The 27,861-nt window shown below is 38.8% G+C and overlaps 1 protein-coding gene across 1 annotated transcript; it reads left to right on the plus strand.

The window, feature by feature from the left end:
- Nucleotides 1–362: 362 nt before the first annotated feature.
- Nucleotides 363–27,817, plus strand: Nae1 (NEDD8 activating enzyme E1 subunit 1). The gene is made up of 20 exons (XM_048355416.1): nucleotides 363–457; nucleotides 4,583–4,686; nucleotides 5,025–5,085; nucleotides 7,563–7,593; nucleotides 9,696–9,767; nucleotides 9,985–10,064; nucleotides 11,223–11,332; nucleotides 12,997–13,106; nucleotides 15,339–15,401; nucleotides 15,777–15,840; nucleotides 16,153–16,244; nucleotides 18,188–18,247; nucleotides 18,341–18,474; nucleotides 20,166–20,241; nucleotides 20,839–20,878; nucleotides 22,179–22,265; nucleotides 22,806–22,898; nucleotides 24,455–24,569; nucleotides 24,660–24,709; nucleotides 27,580–27,817. The coding sequence occupies exons 1-20, from the start codon at nucleotides 405–407 to the stop codon at nucleotides 27,687–27,689; spliced, it is 1,605 nt and encodes a 534-aa protein (XP_048211373.1). The 5' UTR covers nucleotides 363–404; the 3' UTR covers nucleotides 27,690–27,817.
- The last annotated feature ends 44 nt before the right edge of the window (nucleotides 27,818–27,861 follow it).

A 27,861-nucleotide genomic window follows, 5' to 3' on the forward strand; every position in this document is an offset into this window, starting at 1 on the left:
ATTTTCTTTTAAGGTTCCAAAACTCCCTCTGAATGCATCCCCTATTGCCCAGGTGAGGAAACAGGATTTGAACAGGAAAGAGCAATTCTCACGAGCAGTCAGGAGTTAAAATCTAAGTCTTCCTGATTCAAAAGTCCGAAGTTCCTGATACCTGCTGCACGGACAGAGCGTTTGCAGGGACTTCGGGGGGCGGGGGGGAAATACAGGCAAAAGAGGATCACGAATTTAAGCCGGTTGTCAACTGCAGCTGCGCCCGCTGGAGCGTCTCGACGACGCGTGCGCAGAGGGGCGGCGCCCCCTGCAGGCGATCGCGGGCATCTAAGGGGCGTTCAGTGCGCCTGCGCGCTCGTGGATCCTGTGGCGGCGCTTGGCGGCGGCTCGGTGTTCGCGCGGCGGGCGCGGCTATGGCGCAGCCGGGGAAGCTGCTCAAGGAGCAGAAGTACGACCGGCAGCTGAGGTGAGTCGGGGCTCCCCAAGCCTGGTGGGAGGGACCGCAGGCTGCTCCGCGCTCGAGATGGGCCGAAGCGCGGGAACGGCGTGGCGGGCCTCCCCCAGGCCTCTCGCCGGGCCGGGCCGGGCGTCCCGCGCCGTGCGGGGCGTGGGGCGCTGGCGCTCTGGGCTCGGGCCCCGGGCCACAGTGCTCTGCACGAGCCGAGGACCGCCTTCCCACGAGGGGCGCGGTTCTCAGGGCCTCTCCCAGCCCCACCTGGCTGCACTCAGACCCTTGGTTTTACAGGATGGGGGCCGGGGGGTGGGGGTGGGGGACGGGTGGAACCCGAGTACCCCATCCCGGCCACAGACAGCGGCCCTGAAGGGCCAGTATTGTTCCTAAGCCAGCGCTGTCCAATGGGAATGTAACGCCACGCTCCTCCGAGCCACATACGTACGTAATTATACCTTGTGTAGTAGCCACCTTAAAAAAAGAAAAAGTGAAACGAAGCTGGGTGTGGTGGTGCACGTAAGGAATCCCAGCACTTGGGAGGCTGAGGCAGGAGGATCGCTGTCCCAGGCCACCCCAGGGATACATAAGGAGACCCTTCCAAAAGAAAAATGAGCCCATACCCGCCCCCCCCAAATAAAAGCAAACATGAAATCGATTTTTCTAACGTAGTTTATTTAACCGAATACATCCAATCATATGACCATAGTCAATAGAAAAAGTTACTGAGTTTGGAGGTGGTTGACTTTTTTTCATACTGTCTTAGAAATCTTACAACACAAGTTTTACAGTACTGGGTTTGGAAAGTGAGTACAGGCTCACTAAGCGTGTGCTGTACCACTTGAGCCATGCTTTTTGCTGGTTAGATAGCGACTTTTCTGCTTACTCTAGTTTTGGAATCTTTATCTTCTGGATCTCAGCCTCCTGAGTAGCTCGGATTACAGGGCTGAGCCTCTTGGACCTGGCTAGCAAATCTTAATTAATTATACTAGGCTAAATTCTAGTGCCACTTACGGTTGGTGGCTGCCTTAGTAGAGCAGATCTCTGCTACTCCTTCCTTTTGTTCTCCATTCCTTATATATTTGAGCATCTTAAGTTACATGTCCTTAAGGACTAGATCTTCCATTTGCCCCTTTAGTCTCTTGCTGTATTAGGGACATTGGACCCTTAGTTCTGAGAGTACCTGGATGGCAGACATTCCTGTGCATTCTGGTTGGGGAAACAGTCTTGGCAAAGTTAGGTAATTTACCCAAAGTTCCATGTTACCTTTTTTGTTTTGTTTGGCAGTAATGGAGTTTGAACTCAGGGCCTTGCCCTTGCTAGGCAAGCACTTTGTCAGTTGAGGCATGCATGTCCCCATTTTTCAGATAGTGTCTGACTTTGGCTTATGGTAGGCCTCCAACTTTGATTTTCCTACCTTGGCCTCCCCAGTACCTGGAATTATAGGTGTATATCACCATGCCACATGTTTTAAACTCAGACCCTCTGACCTTTTCAGGGCTGGTACTTACTTACATTGCTTTTCTCAAGCTTCTGGGCAAAGCAACCAAATGACATCCTTTGTCAAATAATGTATAAGTTCCGCTAGTTTTCTTTTCTTTTCTTTTTTTTTTTTTTTTTGGCCAGTCCTGGGGCTTGGACTCAGGGCCTGAGCACTGTCCCTGGCTTCTTTTTGCTCAAGGCTAGCACTCTGCCACTTGAGCCACAGCACCACTTCTGGCCATTTTCTGTATATGTGGTGCTGGGGAATTGAACCCAGGGCCTCATGTATATGAGGCAGGCACGCTTGCCACTAGGCCATATCCCCAGCCCCAAGTTCCGCTAGTTTTAAATGCAGATATAACCATATACTACCAAGTTGAGAATGATTTTTTTTACTAAGCAACAGGAAAGCTTTTAGTGAGTCTGTTCCATTGGGGGACCAACTTGACATTTCACAAAGAGAACTGGTTATTAGCTTGAAAGTGTTGAGGAAATCAAGCCAAGTTGTAGTAGTCATTAAAGCCCTGGCTATTAGGCCAGCAAAACAGTAGAGAGGATTGCTTTCTTGCCTGACTCTTATCTTGAAATACACTACCTAGAGATGTACCAGTATTCTGAGGCTCATTCTCTAAGTACCCAAACTTTTATCAACCAAACATAACTCTGCCCTACTTTAATGGGAAAAAGATGTTTCCAGTCCATCTGGTTCTTCTAGGCTATGCCTCTACTCATTTGACAGCTGTTTAGTGATCTACCCTGGGCATGGCCCTGTGCCAGACACTGAGATTCTGAACATGGTAGTGAGGTAGTGTGGTCTAGGCCTTTATGCACCTTAAAGTGAAGGATAGATATATGTTCAGCAAGTAAAAAAAGACAAATGAGGTAGTTGATTGTGATGTACACTATACCAAACCTGCTTTAAATTGGACAGAGAAGGCACATCAAAGTCTTTCCAAGTCCAGAACTTACCTGACTATGGCATTTTCTAATGTAATTCCTATACTGACAAGAAAAGATACATTAATTAGATTTTTTTGTTTTGGTGAAGGTAAGCAGGTTCCTCTGAAACATGTAATTGTGTACCTTGCCTGGATAATGACATGCTGATGTGAATCAGGATATAACATACATTTATAGTTCTTATTCCAGCTCTATTTTTGTTGAAGTATACTGCATCTGTTAATCATGCTATTAGAATGTTCATTAGATATGTCTTCAGGCACTTCTGTAGAAGTCTATGTGGAGCTTTTGCTGATTTTTGTAGATACCACAGTGACACTTTTTTCTTTCTTTCTTTTCTTTCTTTCTTTCTTTCTTTCTTTCTTTCTTTCTTTCTTTCTTTCTTTCTTTCTTTCTTTCTCTCTCTCTCTCTCTCTCTCTCTCTCTCTCTCTCTCTCTCTCTCTCTCTCTCTCTCTCTCTCTCTTTTTTTTTTGCTAGTCCTGGGGCATGAACTCAGTGCCTGAGCACTGTCCCTGGCTTCTTTTTCTTCAAGGCAAGCACTCTACCACTTGAGCTGCAGCACCACCTCTGGCTTTTTCTATATGTGTGGTGCTGAGGAATCGAAACCAGGGCTCCATGTATGCAAGGCAAGCACTCTACCACTAGGCCATATTCCCTGCCCCCATAGTGATAACTTTTATTTCAAGATCTTAAATGCACTGACTACACATAATTTAGAAGAAATGAAATAGTATAGACATGTATCTTATTCTTACTCTCTTTCATTTCACTTTTCTATTTTTAAAAATGTATTCTTTTATGTGTACCAGTACTGGGGCTTTGCTTTCTTGCTTGGTTTTTCTGCTCAAGGGTGATGTTCTATAACATGAGCCAAGCTTCCACTTCTGGGTTTTTGCTGGTTAATTGGAGATAAGAGTCTCAAGAATTTTGGCCTGGGTTTGCTTTGAAAACCTTAGTCTTTAGGTCTCAGTTTTCCTGATACCTAGGTTAACAGGTGTAAGCCACCAGCACTGAGCTATATATTTGTTTGTTTATTTATTAAGAGATGAGGGTCTTAGTATTACTGTTTCCCAGGCTGGTTCTGAACTTGGTTCAAGGGATATTGTGTCAGCTTCTTGAATAACTAGGACTCTAGACACATGCTACCTCCATACCTGGCTAGGACACTTTTAATGTTGATGAGTATGTCTATGGACTTTGTGTTCTTCAAGAGTAATAATGGACAGGGGCTGGGAATGTAGTTTAGTGGTAGAGTATTTGTCTAGCATGAACGAAGCTCTGGATTCTATTTCCTCTGTACCACATAAACAGAAAAGGCCAGAAGTGGTGCTTTAGCTCAAATGCTAGAGCAGTACCCTTGAGCACAGAGAAGGCTCAGGACAGAAACTTAGGCCCTGAGTTCAAGCTTGAGGACAGCAAAAGAAGAAGAAGAAAAAAAGAATAATGGGCAGGGAGCTGGGAGACCAAGTTTCTAGTTCTGACTTGATGGTTTGTCAAAACTATGCAAAATATAATCTGTTTCAGTCTTTGGTTACTCCACCATAGAATTACAATAGTGTCAGGTTCTGTCTTACATGTTTTCTAAAGTTATTCTGTGAGTTATTCTATGCAAGAATACATTAGAGATAAAAGATGATCACTGAGGAAGGTTAAATTTTTGTGATGGTTTGAAAATGTTGAATTTGTGTCTTGTCTTACAGGTTGTGGGGTGACCATGGTCAAGAGGCTTTGGAATCTGCTCATGTTTGCTTAATAAATGCAACAGCTACAGGAACTGAAATTCTTAAAAACTTGGTACTACCAGGTAATGTAATTTGGTAGTTACATGCTAGTTTGATTTCTTTAAGCTTCTGATCTAGAAATATGTATGTGTGTGTATATACATACACACATACACATATATATATTTATATGTTTATTTATTTTTTGCCAGTCCTGGCCTGAGCACTGTCCCTGGCTTCTTTTTGCTCAAGGATAGCACTCTAGCTTTTAAGCCACAGCGCTACTTCTGGCTTTTTCTATATATGTGGTGCTGGGGAATCGAACCCAGGGCTTCATGTATGCGAGGTAAGCACTCTACCACTAGGCCATATTCTCAGCCCTATATTTATATATTCTTGACTTACTGTTTTTGTCTCCCAGGTATTGGATCGTTTACAATTATTGATAGGAATCAGGTCAGCGGAGAAGATGCTGGAAACAAGTACGTTCTGTTTTCAAACATGTACATGTTAGAGAAAGCAGTATACTGTCACATGAGACCTGAATGTTAACTTTAGCTTTTTAATCAGGATGACTTGAATCCATGGTGGAAATATCTGTGTTTAGGGTAATGGAGAGGAGGAAGTACGTTAATAACAGGTAAAGTGCTAGCATAGTGTCTAGCAAGTAGGTCATTAACAGAAGGTACTCATCACTTTCTATTGTTATTCTTACAAAGGAATACTCATTCCTTATTTGTAAAATCTAAGTACTTTCTAGTCCATTATACTGATTCTTAGATGTTATAATAACAATAAATGTATTGAGGGATTACAAGAAAAATACAAATAGTATTTTTTGTTAGTGGCATGTTCTAAGCTTAGTCCAAATACATATTTCTCACTATTATTATACTATGCTTGTAAAAAAATGCTGTTTTATAAATTCTTTTTCTTTCTTTCTTTCTTTCTTTTTTTTTTTTTTTTTTTTTTGGCCATTCCTGGGCCTTGGACTCAGGGCCTGAGCACTGTCCCTGCTTCTTTTTGCTCAAGGCGAGCACTCTGCCGCTTGAGCCACAGTGCCACTTCTGGCCGTTTTCTATATATGTGGTGCTGGGGAATTGAACCCAGGGCTTCATGTATATGAGGCAAGCACTCTTGCCACTAGGCCATATTCCCAGCCCCACTTATAAATTCTTATAAATTGTCATAGTTAGATTTTTCTGAGCATTCCCCAATTAGATTTCAGACTTACCTTTTAAATAAGTTGGAGTCTGGGATCTCACTGTATTTCTTAATAAGAACAACAAATAAGTACAAGGCAAACCAGAATTTAGTTCATCTGTAATTTTGATGATTTTTCCTGTGATTATTAGTACAAATTACTGTTATGCACAGTGCAGGTTTTTCTTGGTATGTGCGCATGCGCGCGCACACACACACACACACACACACACACACACACCTTGTGTTTGCTTATCTGGTAGATTACATCAAGATGTAATAAGAATAATATTTCTTTTTCTTGGGGCTGTGGATATAGCCTAGTGGCAAGAGCGCTTGACTCGTATACATGAAGCCCTGGGTTCGATTCCCCAGCACCACATATACAGAAAATGGCCAGAAGTGGCGCTGTGGCTCAGGTGGCAGAGTGCTAGCCTTGAGCAAAAGGAAGCCAGGGACAGTGCTCAGGCCCTGAGTCCGAGCCCCAGGACTGGCAAAAAAAAAAAAAAAAAAAAAAAATTCTTTTTCTTAAGGAGCTAGGTGCTTGTACCACAAAATAGCACCTGATCTGATCAGCAGCTTTTGTATCTGTGCTTTAGGACATGATTGGAGTATGTGTGGGAGGACCTTGAATAAATTTTTTTTTTTTTTAGTTTCTTACAAAAGACATTATTTCATTACAGCATTTCCCAATGGTAGCCTATGGAATACTGGTTCTAAGGAATTTTAATAGCTGTTTAATGGGCCAGTAGGATCCATGGTCAAATGAGTTTGGGAAATGGGTCAAATGCAGTTAAAATTTCTTTACTATAAGACATGATTATCATACCCCAGAATGTACTCAAGATGTTTGGCACTAGCAGAGCATTGTGCTACCCTTTGGATGAACAATCTCTGTTCAAGGTGTTGAGGAGTAGCAATATTGTATAAGAAACTTTTATTTACCCAAAGAGATTTCTTTTTTTTCCCAATATGGAAGATCAAACCTACTGCCTCCTACATGCTAAGCAACAATGGTACTTAAATTGAAGTGGAAAGTTGGATGGTAAGATTGATAACCTCTCCTGGTTGGAGGGCAGTAGAATAGTGAGTGTCAGATTTCACCTTCCTAAGCAGGGTACTGGTGGCTCATGCCTGTAATCCTAGCTACTCAGGAGGCTTAAATTGAGGATCATGGTTCAAAGCCAGCTTGGGCAAGAAAGTCCAGGAGGCTCTTATCTCCAATAAACCTCTGAAAATCCAGAAGTGGAGCTCAAGTAGTAGAGCACTAGCTTTGAGCAAAAAAGCTAAGGGAAAGTACCCACATCTTGAGTTCAAGTGCTGGGACAGGCACACACAAACAAAGAAGGAAGGAAGGAAGGAAGGAAGGAAGGAAGGAAGGAAGGAAGGAAGGAAGGTTAAGAGAAGGGAGAGAAAATATAAATAAAACTTGAGTATTGTGTATATAATGTATGTTATGTATTATCATATAATTTTTCAAAAAGAAGCTGTATCATAGGGTGTTTGCCCAAAGGTTTTGTTTTGTCTTTCTCTTTCTCTTTAGCTTGGAATCCTTTTCTCTCAGAGCATTTGAGCTTGTAATGAAATTTGTATTTGTGGTGTTTATCTTGGGAAACATTGATTTACTAGCCAAGGCTCATATAATCTACTAACAAAGTAGAGTTTGTTTTATACTATGAACACTGTGTACATGTTATAACACTTTTTCCTTTCTAGCCACATAAACTTTACTTTTTTTTACATTCTTTCCATTTAGTTTTTTCCTTCAAAGAAGCAGTATTGGCAAGGTAAACAATCAATTTGTTAAAGAGTGTGTTTGTGTGTGAGCATCTAATAAATGCCACTGTGTCTTGATTACCCAAAAAGCTTTGAATTTAAAAGAGCTTATTCTTTGAAAAAGAAAAAGTTTCCTTGTTTTTCTTTTTTTCTTTTTTTTTCAGGGTGTCATACATGCTAGGCAGATGCTTGAGCCACCCTTTCAGCTCAAGTTAGCTTATTTTCCAATCGCATAAATCTTTATACAATTGGTAGTTTAAGAATGTAGGCTGGGTGCTGGTGGCTCATGCCTGTAATCCCAGCTACTCAGGTTGAGATCTGAAGACTGTGGTTCTAAGTCAGCCTAGGCAGGGAAGTTCATGAGATTGTTATCTTTAATTAAGCACCAAAAAAGCCAGAAATGGAACTGTGGCTCAGGTGGTAAAGTGCTAGCCTTGATTGGGCAAAAAAGCTCAGGAATAGTTCCCAGACCTTAAGTTCAAGCCCCAGGACTGACACACACACACACACAAAAAGAATTTAGAAATGTCTATGATTTCACACTCTCCTGTACTAGTCTTGAGAAACATTAATGTTAGGATGGAATTTTCTGGATAACACTTTTAATTGAATTTATGCAGAAAATTATATTTTTCAGATAAAAATACTTAGGACTTGGGATGTAGCTCAGTTGTAGAGCTTACATAATGTGTGTAAGGCTCTGTGTTCAATCCCTAGCACAGAAGGAAAGGAAAAACAAACAAACATGGTGTCATGGCGCATGCCTATAATTTTTATTTTTATTTTTTTGCCAGTCCTCAGGCTTGAACTCAGGGCCTGGGCACCATCTCTGAGCTTCTTTTGCTCAAAGCTAGCACTCTACCACTTGAGCCACAGCACCACTTCTGGCTTCTTTCTGTTTGTGTGGTACTAAGGAATTGAACCCAGGGCTTCATGCCTGGTAGTCAAGCACTCTACCACTAAGCCACATTCCCGGCCCCTCATGCCTGTAATTTAACACCCTGGAGACTGAGGCTGGGAGATTGCAAATTCCATGACAGTCTAGATAAGACAGAGAGACCTTATCTAAAAAAGAAAAACTTCTTAACAAAACTGTATTAGTGAACTTACTAAAATACTCTGAGTGGAAGTGGCAATAACTTTTAATGATCGCCTATTTTTGTACAAGATTGTAGATGAGGCTGATTAGAGAGTAGGTCTGAATTTGGTCCAGGATATCCCTGGATAAAAAATCCCAGGATTGGGGCTGGGAGTATGGCCTAGTGGCAAGAGTGCTTGCCTCGTATACATGAGGCCCTGGGTTCGATACCCCAGCACCACATATACAGAAAATGGCCAGAAGTGGCGCTGTGGCTCAAGTGGCAGAGTGCTAGCCTTGAGCAAAAAAGAAGCCAGGGACAGTGCTCAGGCCCTGAGTTCACGGCCTAGGACTGGCCAAAAAAACAAACAAAAAAAAATCCCAGGATTTTTTATACATTTGCTTAATCAGAAAAATCAGAGCAAATAGTGTGGTTGTTTTAGAACTCTAGTAATGATGGTTTTGCTGTCTTTTAAGTAACATGATTGAGCCTGTTTTTTGGTGGGTTTTTTGCCAGTCCTAGCACTCTGCTGCTTGAACCATAGCGCCACTTCTGGCCTTTTTTTTTTTTTTTTTGCCAGACCTAGGTCATGAACTCAGGGCCTGAGCACTGTTCCTGTCTTTTTTTTTTTTTTTTTTGCTCCAGGTTAGCACTCTGCCACTTGAGCCATAGCGCCACTTCTGGCCATTTTCTGTATAAGTGGAGCTGAGGAATTGAACCCAGGGCCTCATGTATACAAGGCAAGCACTCTTGCCACTAGCCCATATTCCCAGCCTTCTGGCCGTTTTTTATATACGTGGTGCTAGGGAATTGAACCCAGGGCTTCATGTATACAAGGCAAGCACTCTTGCCACTAGGCCATATTCCCAGCCCTGAGCCTGTTTAAACACTGTGGGATATAGAGTTGTCTTACCTATGCATGACCTTTGGGTAGTTTCATAGTGGGTTTTTCTGCTCTGTAAATTTTTGGATTACATAGTAGTCAAGTATTTCTAATCAAGTCAAATGCTTTTTTTTTTTTTTTTTCCCAAAAGAACCGAGCTCAAGCTGCCATGGAATTCTTGCAAGAACTAAATAATGACGTCTCTGGAAACTTTGTGGAAGAGGTATAATGCATATACACATTATTATTTCTGTGCTGAAATAAAATTTTGTAATAATTCTAAGGCCTAAAAATTTAGAATTTTGGATCTTTGTCTCATCTTAACTTAGTTGGAATTGAATTGGTTGCTTTTTTTATTCTAAAGTAGTGTAACTGTTGCTGCCATGTTTAATATGATTCTGAACTTGTTGGATTTTTTTTTCCCTTCTTGTCTTATATAGAGTCCAGAAAACCTTCTAGACAATGATCCTTCATTTTTCTGTAGGTTTACTGTTGTGGTTGCAACTCAGCTTTCTGAAAGGTAAGTTTGGATGTTCATGTATTAAACAAATTTTTTCATCTTACTTGATTTACATACTTTTATTCTCACTATAAGGATGGGTCTTAAATTGTTAAAGATCCCTTAAAAAGCTTTAATTTGAAGCTCTTGTATTAGCACTGAAAAGGTGAAGAAAAAAATACTGATAAGTGAAAAAAAAATTGGATAGATTTATAGCACTTAAAGTAAACATGGGTTATTTAATCAATCTGATTTAAATGCTCTATATGCCTGTGTAAAATACCATGGTGGAACATCTTTGAACAATTAGCATACACTTAAAAAAAATGAAGACCAGGAATTTAAAACAGGTCCCGTCTGGAGTGTGGATACTAACTAGTAGGAGGGTGAAGGGTGAACCGAGAGGGTGAGGAGGGTGAATATGGTCTTGTTGAGATTGGCCTGGGAGAGAAAGGGGTTGGGGAGAGTGACTGGGTGAGGGGGAAAGTGGGAAGTGTCTGATCAAAGTACATCGTATGCATATATGGGTGTGTCAGAATGAAACGAACCCCCCTTTCACAAATAATTGATGCTAATAAAATGGAGGGAAACACTAGTTAGGACTGACTATAGGAGTTACTTGGAGGTGCATATATGTGTTTTGTAAATTTATTTATCTTGTGAAAATGTATATCAAGTTTTTTTTCTAACCAACATTCTTCCTAATATAATACACTAGGGTTTGATATCCCTTTTTTCCCCCCTAAAGATAATGCATTCTTGGGCTGGGGATATGGCCTAGTGGCAAGAGAGCTTGCCTCGTATACATGATGCCCTGGGTTCGATTCCCCAGCACCACATATAGAGAAAACGGCCAGAAGTGGCACTGTGGCTCAAGTGGCAGAGTGCTAGCCTTGAGCAAAAGGAAGCCAGGGACAGTGCTCAGGCCCTGAGTCCAAGGCCCAGGAATGGCAAAAAAAAAAAAAAAAAAAAAAAAAAATGCATTCTTTAAGACTATAGCCTTGTGAAATTGCTTGCTTTTCACTTTATCCTTGACCTGTTTATATTAGTGTAGTGGGTGTATTTTTGTATTTATTAGTAAGAATGTTGCTCTGTTTTAAGATATGTTTTCATGTTGGGCATGTTTTATGTTTGGCCTATATGCATTTGCTTATGTTCTTATTTTACTTTCTTTTATAGTACATTACTACATTTAGCAGATGTCCTCTGGAATTCCCAAATCCCTCTGTTGATCTGTAGGACATATGGACTGGTTGGTTATATGAGGATCATTATAAAAGAACATCCAGGTAGAATTGTTGCACATTTGAGACTTTCTATTCATTGCTTTGGCTATAATTTTAGGAAGTAGGTGTTAAATTATAAAGTGAATATATATCTAATTACAGACTCAAAGTAGCAATCCGACTCAATATACTTTATTATTTTCTTACATAGCGTTATAAAAAAATATAAAGCTGAAATATAACATTTAATCTTTTTGTTTCCTTCTTCATCTTGTTAAGAGACCTAGCAACTATGCAAATACTTAGATTCTTTTCTCTTCTAGCCCACATAGGTCCTGTATCTCTACCATAAGAGAGTAATGTGGGTCACCCTGACACATACCAACATTTCCATCTCCAATCCTTTATCTTTCTCATGCAGATCCTTATACTGCAGTTCATATGTAGTTTGACAGAGCAAGCAAGCCATTTACCCAGCTACTGTTCTAAAGGAAATAATGTCATTCATAGGCAGAGCTGCATCACCTCAGGGCTGATAAAGGGATAGCTTTTTACCTATAAAATCTTATTTGTAGAATTTCATAAGTTTCTCTTCAGTATTCATACAATAGTCTTTATTTACTTAAGAAAGTGTTTTTGTTCTGTGCCAGCTCTGAATCAGGTGCTATGTTAGTGTAGGGATGGCCATTAATATTGACAGCATCACCAAGGAATGATGTCTGTATTGGCAGCTAGGTTGGGTAAGTTTCTGGTAGGTAGTGATGGGCTATTTAAGAGGTTTGTGTGGGAGAATGACAGAATGAATTTTTATTTTAGATGGATTATTCTGAAGTTGAGTGGAGAATAAATGGACTTGAAGGGGCAAAGATTGGAGGTAGGGGTTGATGTTAGTAGGTTTCCAGTGGTCTAGGTAAGGGAAAAAGAGTAAGAGCCCCCTCGGTAGGGAAGATATTATAGGTATGGGGAATATGGGAAGCGGAGGTAAATAATAGTGAAGGTAAACATTGCTAGTTGTGTTTATATTATTTCATTAACTATTTATAAAACCTGCATCAGGTAGATAATATGTCTGCTTTTCACAGATGATACTGATGCACAGAGAAGGTCAATTAGCTAGTAAGTGATAAAAGTGTGCCTTGTTCTAAATGTTCACTAAAACCACATATTCTCTTATAATCCACGTAGAGACTGGTTAGGTTCTGGAAGTGGGCAATTGATGTTGGGGGCAAAGGAAGCAAAAATACTGGATGGCCCTTAGGTTTCTAAGGAAAAGACTAGGTAGACAGCAACACTGTCTATTGTTAAGATCACAAGAGGAAGGTAGGTTATCAGGTGTCATCTGCCCATACATTTTGTCAGTTTTGAACTTCTGTTATGAAAACAAATTGTCTTCTAAGTGAGTCTTGATTTTACTTTTATTAAACTTAAAGTGAGCCAAAGGTACACTTGTAATCTTAGCACTTAGGAGGTTGTTCCAGGATTTAGAATTCAAGGTCATCTTGAGCTATATAGCTAGACTTTATTTCATAAAGCAAGCAAATCCTTTTGGTTCATTTAAAATTCATGCATGTATAAATTTTACATTTTTAACATCATGAAAAAATCTAAAGGCACTGTGGCTATTTAAAAATTTGTAGAGTTCCTCAATTCCTAAAATACAGTGTATTGCTTCAGTATTGTTAAAGAATTAAGTTTAAGTTTATCTTTTGGGGTGACTTATTTTACAGTAATAGAATCTCATCCAGATAACGCATTAGAAGATCTGCGACTGGATAAGCCATTTCCTGAGCTGAAAGAACATTTTCAGTCTTATGATTTGGATCAAATGGAAAAAAAGGTTGGTGTGTGTGACTTCTTTTTTTTTTTTGGCCAGTCCTGGGGCATGAACTCAGGGCCTGAGCACTGTCCCTTGCTTTCTTTTGCTCAAGCCTAGCACTTTACCACTTGAGCTACAGCACCACTTCCAGCCTTTTCTGTTTTTATGGTGCTGAGGAATCAAACCCAGGACTTCATGCATGCTAGGCAAGCACTATACCGATAAGCCAAATTCCCAACCCCAATGTGTGTGACTTTCATAGAGATTTTCAGGATTCCAAGATTTTCTTTTTGAGATATAGTCTCACTGTGTAGTCCAGGCTGGCTTCAGACTCAGTATAGCCCAGACAGGCTGGCCTTGTACTCCTGATCTTATTGCTTTAGCTTCCCAAGTGCTGAGATTCAGACATGTGCCTCTATATCTGATACAAATGTGTGTTTTTACCCTAAGGTTTTTCAGTTGTACCCATGTGAGAAAATAACCCATATTCCTGTCATTCATCCAGACCATATGATAACATTTTACTTTTTTTTTCTTGGTGGTGTTCCTGGGGTTTGAACTTACAACCTTATGCTTACTAGGCAGAAACTCTACCATTTGAGCAATACCTCTAGCCCCTTATTTGTTTTCAATAAATTAAAATTTCCCCAAACTTAAGGACTTTTTAGTTGAAGAAAAGTACATAAACTAAACTTCTTTGTGTATTTAATACCCAAGTGAAGAAATTGAGCATTAATTAATGTATTCGAGGAGCCTTTTTTCATGGCTCTGTTTCTAAACAGACAAATGAAATGTACTTTTTTTGAAGCCAGTCCTAGGACTTGAACTCAAGGTCTGGGCATTGCCCCTGAGCTGCTTTGTCTTAAGGATAGCATTCTACCACTTGAGCCACAGTGCTACTTCCAGCTTTTCTGTGTATGTGGTACTGAAGAATCCAATTCAGGGCTTCATGCATGCTAGGCAAGCACTCTACCACTTAGCATATTCCTAGCCCACAAATGTACTTTTTAAAGTATGTTTGAAGAGTTTGAATTTGAGCTGGGTATGATGACACATGCCTATAATCCTAGCACTGAGAAAGTTGAGGCAAGAGGATCTGGAGTTTCAGGATAGAATGGGCTATAAAGTGGTTCTTGTCTAAATTCCCATTCTCTCAATAAAAACAAACAAAAACACCCCATATACACATACAAAAAAACTGAATTGTGATGGATGTTTGCGAAAACTGATCCTCTTGAAACTTATTTTTAGTGTTTGAAAATTACCAAAGCAGCTGTATGTGTGATAGTATATTCCTGTAACCTTAGCACCTAGGAGGCTGAGGCAGGATGATCAAGAGTTCAAGCTTTGCATATATTGTATAGCAAATTTAAGGTTAAACTTGGTTACATAGTGGGACTTGGGCTCACAAACAAAAAGAAGAGTGAAAATTACAAAAGCAACTATAAATTTCATTATATATGTAATGTTTATACAAGACTATATAAGCAACATATATTTTGTTTGCACTTAGATATTAATTAAAAAGTAGATGTTTGGTGCTGGTGGCTCATGCCTATAATCCTAGATACTCAGGAAGCTGATCTCTGAGGATAACAGTTCAAAGCCAGCCCTGGCAGAAAAGTCCCTGTGAGACTCTTATCTCCATTTAACTACTCTAAAATCAGAAAGGGAGCTGTGGCTCAAAGTGATAGAGCACTAGCCTTGAGCAGAAAAACTTAAGGACAGTTCCCATGCCTTGAGTTCAAGCCCCATGAATGACCCCCCCCTCCAAAAAAGTAGGTGTTCACCTGGTCCATTAAAAAAACAGAAGATTTGTCTTCTTAGTGTACAGTTGGTATCTGGAATGGATATTTGAGCTGTGTTTTGGGGTAATATTTCTGAAACTGTTTTCTTGCTGAGAAAATGCAAATGTAGTATATATCTGAAACATCAAGATTAAATTGCATACTAGGGGAGAGGGAAGTAGGGAGGGGGAAAATTCTGGGTAAGAATGAGGGAGGGGTGACACTGTTCAAAAGGAAATGTACTAATTACCTGACTCATGTAACTGTAACCCCTCTGTACATCACCTTTATAATAAAATTAAAAAAATATAAATTAGATACTACTCTAAAAACACTACTAAAGCCATTTTTATTAACTCAGTTAATTCTCCTTTATTTATTAGGAGATGATCATATTGTTTAATGTGTTGAAAAGTGAAGAATTAGCGTTAACTGATACTTACTTTGTTTTGTCTCTAATTTTCAGGACCATAGCCATACTCCGTGGATTGTGATTGTAGCTAAATATTTAGCACAGTGGTATAGTGAAGTATGTTCCTTTTTTTTTAACAAATAAATTCTGTACACAACTGTATTTTTTATTAAAGGTTTCCTTGGAAGAGAATGGGAAATTAATTTTTTTCTGTATGGGGGGCATGTAGGGAAAGTAGAAGCTGTTTTTCTTTTAGTTCTGATATTTTTATTAACAAACTGAAATTTGAGTAAATGTCATCTGAAACTAGCAGTGGGAATGAATATAAAGAAATGGCCTGCTTTCTGTTTTCTATAAGTCAGCCTCAGATTTCACAGAGGCTTATATTTGATCTTGAGCTCTCGTGGAGAGTGGGGGAGGCAAGCTTTGGACTCAATTCCTTATTTTGAGTTTTTGTAACTAGATTTTTTTTTAAAATTTTAACCACTTTAGACAAACGGACGAATTCCTAAAACCTATAAAGAAAAAGAGGACTTCAGAGATTTGATTAGACAAGGTAATATGGGTTGTGATTAAGTATTGTATAAATTTGAGAAGCAAATTCCTTGAAGCAAATGGTCTTATTAGATTTTTTTACTATCTATATCATGTTATTATAGTGAGGTTTTATTTTACGTTTCCTCTGGGGAGGTGAATGAGTCATTTCTTGTGTAGTCTTCTTAGAAGAAGGATAATGATAAGCCATATTTTCTCTTAAAGGTCAGTCTCCTGATCCTCCCTTCAGAATCTATGTTTCTGTAATGTTGCAGGTACAGAAGTGGGAAAAAGAAAAGGACGATTGCTTGTTAACCATTTCCTATCTTAATAGGGATTCTAAAGAATGAGAATGGAGCTCCAGAAGATGAAGAAAATTTTGAAGAAGCTATTAAAAATGTGAACACAGCACTAAATACAACTCAGGTATTATGATGAAGTCATCAGATGTGAAAGTTGTAATAAAATAAGTTAATACTTCCTAAATATAGACTTAGAAGTGATATATAACACAAAATATGTATCACCAGCAAGTATACACTGCTGACAAAAAATAAAAATTACAAGCCAGTGTGGTGCAGCATGCCTGTAATCCCTGTGCTGAGGAAATTTTGGGAGCCTGTCTCTAAATAAATAAGTAATATTGATTAATTTAAAAATTAAAACAATAGAGGATAACTCAGATGTTTTTGTTTTGTTATGGTTTTGTGGTTGAGCCCTGGCAAATGAGGATTTTGGGGGGTATTTTTGGTGCTGGTGCTGGGGCATAGACTCAGGGCCTGGTTCTATCCCTGAGCGTTGCTGCTCAAGGCTAGTGTTCTACCACCTGTGCCATAGCTCCATTTCCTGCTTTTTGGTGGTTAATTGGAGGTAAAGGTCTCCTTTCTTTCCTGGACTGGCTTCAAACCATGATCCTAGGTCTCAGCCTCCTGAGTAACTGGGATTATAGGTGAGAGCCACTGGTACCTGGCCGCAAGTGAGGTTTTTGAGGAATTTTGAAAGTACTGGGATTTTTTTTTATAAGTTAAAATGCAAAAATACTGCTTTTCGTATTAGGAAAGCACTTAAACTGTTACTGCAAACTTGAAGACAGTGAGACTTGCTTAGTGCTTAACTGTGTGCTTTGCAAATCAATATCCTAAGGTGGTAAAGATTTTCTGTTCCATTTGGAATGATGGTTGAAAATGAATCAAATTATACATGTAAGGTCTGTGCATTTTGTGAATATAAAATTTATTCCAATTAACAATATATTTGTAGTAAACTAAACAGATAAAATGTGCCAGTTGATATGATCAAAATTAGACCTAAGGGTAGAACATAATGAGGAAAGGAGGTTTGCGTGTGGAAGGGAGTTTAAGGTAGGGAAACAGGGCAACTCAAAGAGATGCATTTAAGCAGATTTGAGTTTAGAGAAGCAGGTGGATCCAGTTCATAACAACACTGTAGGCCATGGAAGAGTTCTGAGTAGGGAAGTAGAATACCTGCTATTTTTTAAAATGTAATTTTACTGATATTATTAAGGGGTACAGAGGGGTACCCATGAGCTGGGAATATGGCTTAGTGGTAGAGTACTTGCCTAGCATATTTGAAGCCCTGGGTTTGATTCTTTACCATCACATAAATAGAAAAAGGCGGAAGTGGTGGTGTGGCTCAAGTGGTAGAGTGTTGTCCTTCAGTAAAAAGAAGCCAGGGACAGTACTCAGTCCCTGAGTTCAAGTCTCCAGGACTGGAAAAATAAGACAATAACAACAACAACAAAAAACAGAAGGGTTACCATTTCATAAGTCAGGTAATGAGTACTCTTCTCTTTTTGCACAGTGGACAATGTCACCCCTTGCTTTCTATTTCTCATCTCATAAAAAAATAGAATAAAGGGGACTAGGGGCAAAAGTAGGGAGAGTATATCACCGAGAACTTTCTCTTTTCCACAAAAAAGCAGAATCAGAGCCTTCAATTTGTATGGCTTTTTATTAATATATGATTATCTTGATAGCAGTAAAAATAGCACAACTTAATTATTCAGTTTTTGTCAGTGATTATCTGTGAACAGCCTCCAGTTAAGAATTTTATGGAAAACCTGAAGAACTACAAATCTGGCTTGGTAATAATATCTTCAGTATTCTTTCTTCAGATGTAACTATAGAATGGCTTATTTGTGCTCCTTCCTTTTGTAACATTTCCATTTTGTAACATTGTCTTTCCCCATCACTTCTCAGATTCTGATTATAAATAAAACTAAATAAATCAGAAGTTGGTATTTTAATACACTTTGAGACTTCAAAGAAATGTTTTGACAAAATAGCATTGAAAGTAAAGGTGAGAAAATTCTTTGAATACTAAGTAAATGTTTCATGTTCCTTCATTAGATCCCAAGGAGTATTGAAGATATATTTAATGATGATCACTGCATAAATATCACTAAACAGGTAACAATAAAAAGAAGTAAAAGTAATGCTGTTTAACCTCTGGTCAAAATAAAATATCACCACTTAATGGTAATTTTTGTCTGATTTTTTTAGACTCCACCATTTTGGATTTTAGCTCGTGCCTTAAAGGAATTTGTGGCCAAAGAGGGTCAAGGAAATTTACCTGTTCGAGGCACAATTCCTGATATGATAGCAGATTCAGGCAAATATATAAAATTGCAAAACGTGTAAGTTACTGTTTTCAAACCATGTATGACACATTAAAGCTAAACATTTCATCAGATATGAAATGGAAGTCTAACTTTATTACTAGAAAAATAAGCTAAAGAATTGCGTGGGGCTGGGAAGGTGGCTTAGTGGTAGAGTGCTTGTCTAGCATACATGAAGCCCTGGGCCTAAGTCCTCAGTACCACATAAACAGAAAAAGCTGGAAGTGGTGCTGTGGCTCAAGTGGTACAGTGCTAGTCTTGAGCAAAAGAAGCTCAGGGACAGTGCCTAGGCCCTGAGTTCAAGCCCCAGGACTGACAAAAAAAAAAAAAAAATTGAGTGGACAGATTTTGGTCTTTTCCTTAGGAGATTTATGTTGTAGAAAGTTGTCTTTTTTTTTTTTTTTTGTAACTGAGTGGAAAGTAGAGTGTTCTCATATACCCTCTGGAGGTAGATTTTTTTTTTTCATTTCACATCTCAAGCTAACATTCGATCACTTACTCTGTACATTAATATATAAATACAGTTCACATTCACCTTAGGAGGGATGCTATTAGTGTTCCCATTTTACAGATGAAAAAAAAACTGTTGCCTTTTAGAAACAGTAACTTATTAAGGGTCAGACAACTGGAAAACCCAGCTGCAGACTCTACAGGTAGTTATGACCCTAGGACTTTGAACCATGTAGTATTTAATTTTGATTAATTTTTTTGTCATTAATCTTTCATAATTTAAGTTGGAAGTCCCTAACTATACATAGACATTTATTATTCAGGCCTGACCCAGATGGACTGTTGAAGTAATACGTCTCTGTGGATGTTATCTTTGTGTAGTTGCGACATGGTGTTGATGAATCCAGGCCTGGTGTTGATGAATCCGGGGCTATTGGGTTGATTTCTACCATGGCTAAATATTGTCACACAGAGATCTTAGTCATTGTCTAACAGTCTAACAGTCTTTCTTTGTGTCCTGGTCTAAGAGTTTCAGTAATCAAAACTAGCTGGATATTGGTGGCTTATCCCTGTTATTCTAGCTACTGAAGACTCTGAGATTTGAGAATCGAGGTTCAAAGCCAGCTGGGGCAGGAAAGTCCATAAGACTCTTATCTCTAATTAACCACCAAAAGGCCGGAAGTGGAGCTGTGGCTCAAGTGGTACAGCACCAGTCTTGAGTGAAAAGGCTAAGGGAGAATATGTAAGCCCTGAGTTCAAGCCTGAGAACTGGCATAAATGAATGAATGAATAAATAATAAACACTCAAAAAGTATAGGAAGAAATATGACCTTATATGGGAAGTAGTCAGCTTTAACACCAATGATTTTTAGAGGGTGAAATGTAGACTAAATTTGTGGATGGACAGTTTTGAAGTATTTAACTTTCCATGGGCTTCACTTCAAGGAGGTAAGTCATGTTCTTTGGTGACACAAGACACCTCTATCAGAAACCTGGGTCATAGATCCTGTGAGAAGATGGGTTTAAGTTGGGTGTTGATTGCAGTGGATTTCAGTGGGCCCCAAGTCTATTACGAGCACTGGGAAGATCCTGCAACACCAAGAAGTGCCACTAGCATCATTTCTCTGCCATCTTTACATATTGTATGTTCCTAGACCCAGTGTTTTCTCATGAAAATTTTTTTTGTTTGCTTCATAGTGATATTTAAATTTTGCTAATTTAAAAAGTTGTTCATTGTGCTTTTTGTTGTTCCTTTCCAGTTACCGTGAAAAAGCAAAGAAAGATGCTGCTGCTGTGGGTAATCATGTTGCTAAATTGCTGCAGTCCATTGGCCAGGTAAGCCACCAGCACACTTGCCTGACAGTGCATCTCCCCACGGGCCTGGGGGAAACTTGCCAGAAGGGGCTAGACCGAGGGGCGGGGTGTCCCACTTGCTCTGCTTCTTGACGATGAGTGCTCACTTGCCTACCTAGTGAGAACTCCTGTTTTAAGAAAACAAGTGTTGGATGAATAGAACAGTAATGACATAGGAAAAAAAGAAAAAGGAAAAAAAAATGAACAATGTGGAAAAACTTTCCAAGAATTAGAATAAACAATTCTTCAACTTAAAAAAAAAGAAAACAAGTGTTTTGTTTACAGCATGTATTAATTGTGTAAACAAAGGAACTTTTAGCGGGTGTCTTTACTCCTTTTCATGCATGAGTATGAAGTACTTCAATCCTATCTTCACATGCTTCTTCGTCCTTCCCTCCCCCTCTTGCTGTTTCCCACCCCTAAACAGACCCCCTGTTTTATACACAAACAGGTATTTTTGAAGTGCTCTCCCAGTTCTTCTAGAGAGCCTCTTCATCTCATAGCCATTGGCTTTGTGTTGCACCCTCTGCTCATTGTTTCTTTTGTACTGGAGCAAACCCTGTATTTATCTCTTTATAGGCACCAGAGTCCATTTCAGAGAAAGAATTAAAATTACTCTGTAAGTTCCTTTGAATTATTTTCCTTATATTGCTTGATACAAATATGCTACAGGAAATGTTTCCAAGTTTTTTAAAAAATAATTTTATTTACTTTATGTGCTACCATGGAATTGAACCCAGGGGCTCATACGTGCTAGGCAAACCTCCACCACTAAGCCACATTCCTAGCCCATCCCAAGAGTTTTAAATGGCAGATATTTTAATTTTTCAGTGGTATAGATATATATCATTGTTATGTAGGTGGGTTTTTTTCCCCTCTTAAAATAAATACAGAGGAAAGAAAATACCTAGTGCTGAGTTAGAATCTCATTATTGACCCCCTCCCTCCAAAATATCAACACCATCAAAAATAAATAGATGGAGAGTATTTTAATACTGAGTAGAATATAGGTAGAATCGTATCTATAGCAATGTTAAAAAGCCATAAAGTTTACTTAATTGAAAAGTATCATTTAATACAGAATTCTTTGTGGCTTAATAATTTTAAGGGATATTTTTTTCCAAAATGTTTTGAGTGTCCTCAGTAATATATATTGACACTATTGGTTTAAATAGTTATTTTGATCTGTGTAATAGAACTAAGAATTTGCCCTCTAATTTCAAGAGGCCAGGGCTTCTGGGATCTTCCCTATAATTCTTTAGTAGGTTAAAAGCATTTTAAGAGTCAATTGCAGAATAAGAAAAATTTGTTTTAAATACTGTTCCCTATATCCTGCCCCTATTTTCTGAAGCAGTTTATATTTTGCACATTTCCCCTCTTTCAGCTAGATTTATGACTTTTCCACATTGCTTGTGTAGGCTCATTTTATTTATTTATTTTTATTATTTAATTATTTATTTATTTATTTATTTATTTTTTGGCCAGTCCTGGGCTTGGACTCAGGGCCTGAGCACTGTCCCTGGCTTCTTTTTGCTCAAGGCTAGCACTCTGCCACTTGAGCCACAGCGCCACTTCTGGCCATTTTCTGTATATGTGGTGCTGGGGAATTGAACCCAGGGCCTCATGTATATGAGGCAAGCACTCTTGCCACTAGGCCATATCCCCAGCCCCATGTAGGCTCATTTTAAAGTTGTTGTTTTTTTCACTAATCTTGCACTTTAGTGTTCGTTTTATCCAATTACGATGACTTGTATTCTACTACCTCCTCTGCTACCCATTAGAGCCTAGTGGAAGGCATTTCTTCATATTCCCATGTTTGTGAAGGGGTCATACAAAATTTCCTATTCTTAAAGTGACCTGTAATTCAGAATATTTACCTGTCACAACCATTATTTTCATTAAGTCTTTCCTATATTCAGGCAGCAATTCTGCATTTCTTCGAGTGGTAAGATGTCGATCCTTAGCTGAAGAATATAGTTTGGATACAATTAACAAGGATGAAATTAGTAAGTATAATAATCAGATGCTGCTTTTTTTTTTTTTTTTTGCCAATCCTGGGCCTTGGACTCAGGGCCTGAGCACTGTCCCTGGCTTCTTTTTGCTCAAGGCTAGGACTCTGCCACTTGAGCCACAGTGCCACTTCTGGCCATTTATATGTGGTGCTGGGGTATCAAACCCAGGGCTTCATGTATGAGAGGCAAGCACTCTTGCCACTAGGCCATATTCCCAGCCCAAGATGCTGTTAAGAAAAGTATTTCATGTGTAAATAATATGAGTATATGGTGATAATTTTTCAAATAGTATAAACACTTATATTTTAATATTTTCCATAAACCCTAGTATATTTTATGTATGTTAAATATAAACATAAAATCATGTTTAGGTAAATGCATTTTCCAATATTTTATTCTTATTTACAATTTTCTACTTCATTTTCACAAAATACTTAATTTTGAGGAAATACTATTTTATGCCCTGAAACTTAGATTCATTTATTATTTTCATGTTGCAAATTGTCTAAGATATACTTTTTTTTTTCCTTTCAGTTTCCAACATGGACAATCCAGATAATGAGATAGTATTGTACTTAATGTTAAGGGCTGTTGATAGATTTCATAAACAACATGGTAGATATCCAGGTAAGATTAGCAAGTTGCCAAATAAAGTAAAATTGTCAGTAAACACTTGAACTTAACCTTAATATACTCTGGGTAGTACAGTGGTACTTGAATGTCACTTTGTAACAAATTGTACCTCATTTACCCCAGAGAGGAACTATCATGTCCTTTAAGTATGACTATTTGCAAATAGTGTTTGATTCTAAAATATTAGAGAAAAATATTGGTTGAAAACATAAACCTTTTTTTTTAATTTCCATAGTTTACTTCTCAAATTAATGCTGAGGTTTTTGTTTGTTTGCTTGTTTTTTGTCTTTTGTTTTTTGGTACTGGGGATCGAACCCAAGACATTGCACTTGCTAGGCAAGTACTTTGCCACTGAGCTACATCCCAGCCCAGTTTTTGTTTGTTTATTTTGTTTTTTGGTCATGGGGCTTGAACTCTGGGCCTGGGCACTCTCCCTGAGCTCCCTGAGTGGTAGAGTGCTCAAAACTAGCATTCTACCACTTGAGCCACAGCTCCACTTCCAGTTTTCTGGTGTTTAATTGGAGATGGGTTTCATGGACTTTTCTGTGTGGGCTGGCTTTGGACAGTCATCTTCACATCTTAGCCTCCTCGTAGCTAGGATTACTGGTGTAAGCCATCAGTGCCTGGCTTATACCACATTTTATCTAGTGAAATAAGAAAACTATTAATAGTATTCCAGGGACTTCTGAACTAAACGTCTGAAGATTCATGGATTTCTTTAGGTTTTTTTTTTTTGTTGTCTGGATAATTTATTTTATTTATTTATTTTGGTGGGGGGGCAGTCCTGGGGCTTGGACTCAGGGCCTGAGCACTGTCCCTGGCTTCTTTTTGCTCAAGGCTAGCACTCTGCCACTTGAGCCACGGCGCCACTTCTGGCCATTTTCTGTATATGTGGTGCTGGGGAATTGAACCCAGGGCTTGATGTATGCAAGGCAAGCACTCTTGCCACTAGGCCATATCCCCAGCCCTGGATAATTTATTTTAAATAAACCATTGTCTTGTCTAAATAATAACCTGTCAAACTACAGAGAGTTTGCAAATGTGGTATTTGTAGAATTAGTGTAATCTTAAAGATCTACAATTGCGCAAAATGTTTTTGTTGTTGATAATTGTGCAAGACTATTACATAGCAACATGGGTCACAAAATATGTTACTTCAATTTACTGTGCCTCCAGTTTATAGCCATAATAAGCATTATTAAGAGAACAATAGACAAAGACTTACTGAATTTCAGTTTCTAATAATTTTTAGCCATTCTGATAATAGAAGAAAATGATCAACAATTAGGTTTATCACTTAATTGTCAATTGTAACTAAAATGATCAACAATAAAAATACTCTGAGCAACTGTAGATCCTTAAGATTTATGCTATCTACAAATAGTATATGCAAATAATGATTTTACACTGTGTTGTTTTTATTCTTTAGTTTCATATCTTACCATTTGACTCTAGACCATGTGAAACTGGATTAACGAAAGGAGTCAGCCATTAATTTTGAATTACGTGTTTATTTTAATGAAATTTAACATATTTTAACTTTTTTTTAGGGATATATAGCTATCAAATTGAAGAAGATGTAGGAAAGTTGAAGTCCTGTCTCACTAGCTTCCTTCAGGAATACGGGTTATCTGTAATGGTAAAAGATGATTACATTCATGAATTGTGAGTATTCTTCAAGACTTCTAGAAGTTAATATAGCACCTTGTCTGTTATAAGGCTAATCTAAGTTTATGTCTCTATCCTTTCCTGTAGTTGCCGATACGGAGCTGCTGAGCCACACACCATTGCTGCATTCTTGGGGGGTGAGTTCCATAGATGAAAGACTTACTTGTTGGTACATGTACCTTTATTTGTTTGTTTGTTTGTTTAATGCTGGTCCTGGGATTTGAACTCAGGGCCTGGCACTGTCCCTGAGCTTTTTTGTTTTTTGGGTTTTCTTCTCAAGGTTAACTAGCAATCTATCACTTGAGCCATAGTACTACAAGCTTTTTTTTTTTTGGTGGTTAATTGGAAATGAGTCATGGATTTTTCCTTCCCAGGCTGGTTTTGAGTCATGATCCTTAGATCTCAGCTACGTACCTAGGATTACAGATGTGAGCTACTACTCTGCTTCTGGCTTTTTTGGTAGTTTTAGTGGAGATAAGAGAGTCTCATGGACTTTTGTACCTGTGTTGGCTTCAAATCATGATCCTCAGATCTCAGCCTCCTGAGTACCTAGGATTACAGGCATGAACCACTGGCATCCAGCAAAGTTTTTTTTTTCTTTGTTTTTCTAAGTAGAAAAGTCAGTGAAGTTTAGATTTTTCTGTAACCCACCATACTGGTCTCCTTGCCTTCTATCTCTCCCATTGCCATTTATCTAGAGCTCATAAGGCATCACTGATTCCTTCTAAAGCATAATTTGGGTCATGTCTCTCACTGAACCCTATACCACTCATTCTCACTCTTGCTTTCTCTTTTTTCCTTCCCCAATGCCCTCAGAATTAATCTAGCGTCCTTAGCTTGACATTATAGACCCTGTGAACTTGTTTTTTCCTCTGGGACATGCCTTTTAGTCCTCTGCTCCTAGAGCTTTGCTCCATTGGGCCCATTATCAACCTAAAAAAAAAAAAAAACCTCTTACCTACATGTCCAAAACTTAGCTTTTTAAGGACCAATTCAGAAATGTTTTTTTTTCCTCCATAAAAACTCCCCTTATCTATTCTCTTCCTCCTTGACTTCCTGCCTTGGCTTGAGTCAGTTCAGGCTACTGTAACTTAGTACCATAGGTTGGATGTCTTATAAACTACAGAAATTATTCAGTTCTTGCAGTCTGAGATCAGGGTGTCCCCAGTGTCTCACAAGAGAACCCTCTGGTATCTCCTTTATAAGTGCACTACTGGATTCATGAAGACTTCACAATCTCCTGATTTAATCACCTTCCAGAAAGCCACCTCCTAATACCATTGTATTGTTGGGTTAAGATTTTAGCATATTCATTAGGAAGGGAGCATGAATATTATGCCTATAATACCCTCTAAAAAAGCAACAACAACAAAAAATCATCCCCTTACTCTCCTAGTATGATCTCTTAAAACCTAAGTTATTTGCTTGTGACATAGTCCTCCTAGATAATTAACATTTTGAAGGCAGATCCAAGTTTAATATTTAAAGTGGTCAAATGCATATGAATGATAGACTTGAGGAAACTATTCTAAGCAAACCCAAATTAAAGCCTGAGTTTAGATAATTCATTTGAAATAAAACCAGTCTTTTGTGTCTAACCTGCCAGTCCACAGAGAGGGGCAGGTCTAGTACAGGTTCTGAGAAGAGACACAACCAGAGAGGTTGTATGATTGGATGACTTGCCTAGAGCAGAAAAATGAATAAACTGAAGATTTTTTATTTCTATGGGGTTTTTGTTTGTTTTGTTGGTCATGGAGTTTGAACTCAGGGCCTGGGCGCTATGAGCTCTTCTGCTCAAGGCTAGTGCTCTACCACTTTGACCCACAGCTCCATTTCCAGCTTACTGGTGGTTAATTGAAGATAGGAGTCTCGTGGGCCAGCACCAGTGCCTCACACCTGTAATTTTAGCTACTCAGGAGGCTGGGATCTGAGGATCATGGTTCAAAGCCAGCCCTGGCATGAAAGTCTGTGAGACTATTTCCAGTAAACTAATCAGAAAAAGCCAGAAGTGGTGCAGTGGCTCAAGTGGTAGAGCGCTAGCCTTGAGCTTATATAAAGAGGCTCAGGGATAGTGCCTAGGTCCAGAGTTCAAGCCCTAGGACCAGCATTTAGGAAAAAAAACAGTCTTATGGACTTTCCTGCCCAGCTGACTTTATCCTCAGATCTCAGCTTCCTGAGTAGCTAGGATTGTAGGTGTGAGCCACCTGTGCCCAGCTTATTAAAAATTTAACTTCCGTGTATTTTATAATCATTTTGTTACTTTAGGTATTTATTTTTGCCTTACTGGGTATTGAGGCTTTTTCACTCAAGGCTGATACTCTACTACTTGAGCCACAGCTCCAATTTCTTTATAATCATTTTAAATAATGCCATTTTTTATCACTTCACTTCCTTCAGGGTTGCTTTAAATGCTGTCAAGGGTCATCCCTGACTCCCCTATTTAAAACTGTGCCCTTCTTCTTGGTCTCATATCTTCCCCCCTTACTTTTTCTCTTTAGTACTTAGTATCTTTTAACATGCTATACATTTAATTATCTGTAAATTACCTCTTCTGTTACTAAAAGGTAAGATGTATGAGAGCAAGCATCAGAATTTGCTGCCTTTGTTCCCTATTGTATACTTGGTACTGAAACATGATTGTTATTAACCTAGCTACAGAGGAAACACAATGGGTGGAGTGCCAAGTAGGAAGAGTACAGCCTAAGCCAGCCCTGTCATAAAGCAAGACCACTTCAATAATAACTAATGGAAAAAAGGGGCTGCAGGCATGGTTCAAGTGGTTGAGTGCCTGCCTAGGAAGTATGAATCCCTGAGTTTACTCCCCAGTGCTGCCTCCCTTCTTCCCCCCGACCACAAAAAATAGGGTTTTTTAATTTTGTTATGACTTAGTAAGTTCTGTCTGTTTTGCATTTGTTTTAAATCTTTGCTTTTGCTTTACTTCATGGAATTTTTATTTTACTCTTGAAATTTACTCTTTTCAAAGGTTTTCTTTTCTTTTTCTTTGCAGGAGCTGCTGCTCAAGAGATTATCAAAATAATCACCAAGCAATTTGTAATTTTTAATAATACTTATATTTATAGTGGCATGTCCCAAACTTCTGCAACTTTCCAGTTATAGAATGAGCACCCTGGCAGTGTGGTAATAATTGAAACTCTTATTGCCTCCGGATCACGCTCTACTTTGTGCAGTTCTGCTGAAGGAGAGCTGTTAAATTGTTTCCTCAATAAACGTTTTCTCATTTGTAATGTGGTCTTACTCTTTGGAACAGAGAGAGAAAGGAATCATCTTT

Source organism: Perognathus longimembris, chromosome 10 (assembly GCF_023159225.1).
Source record: "Perognathus longimembris pacificus isolate PPM17 chromosome 10, ASM2315922v1, whole genome shotgun sequence".
NCBI lineage: Eukaryota > Metazoa > Chordata > Mammalia > Rodentia > Heteromyidae > Perognathus > Perognathus longimembris.

Bases quoted from the DNA above. Each gene is read 5' to 3' on its own strand.
- Nae1 (XM_048355416.1), top strand. From the start codon at position 405: ATGGCGCAGCCGGGGAAGCTGCTCAAGGAGCAGAAGTACGACCGGCAG. The intron at 5,086-7,562 runs GTACGTTCTGTT...CTTTCCATTTAG, and splicing joins GGAGAAGATGCTGGAAACAA to TTTTTTCCTTCAAAGAAGCA. The intron at 10,065-11,222 runs GTAAGTTTGGAT...TTTCTTTTATAG, and splicing joins GCAACTCAGCTTTCTGAAAG to TACATTACTACATTTAGCAG.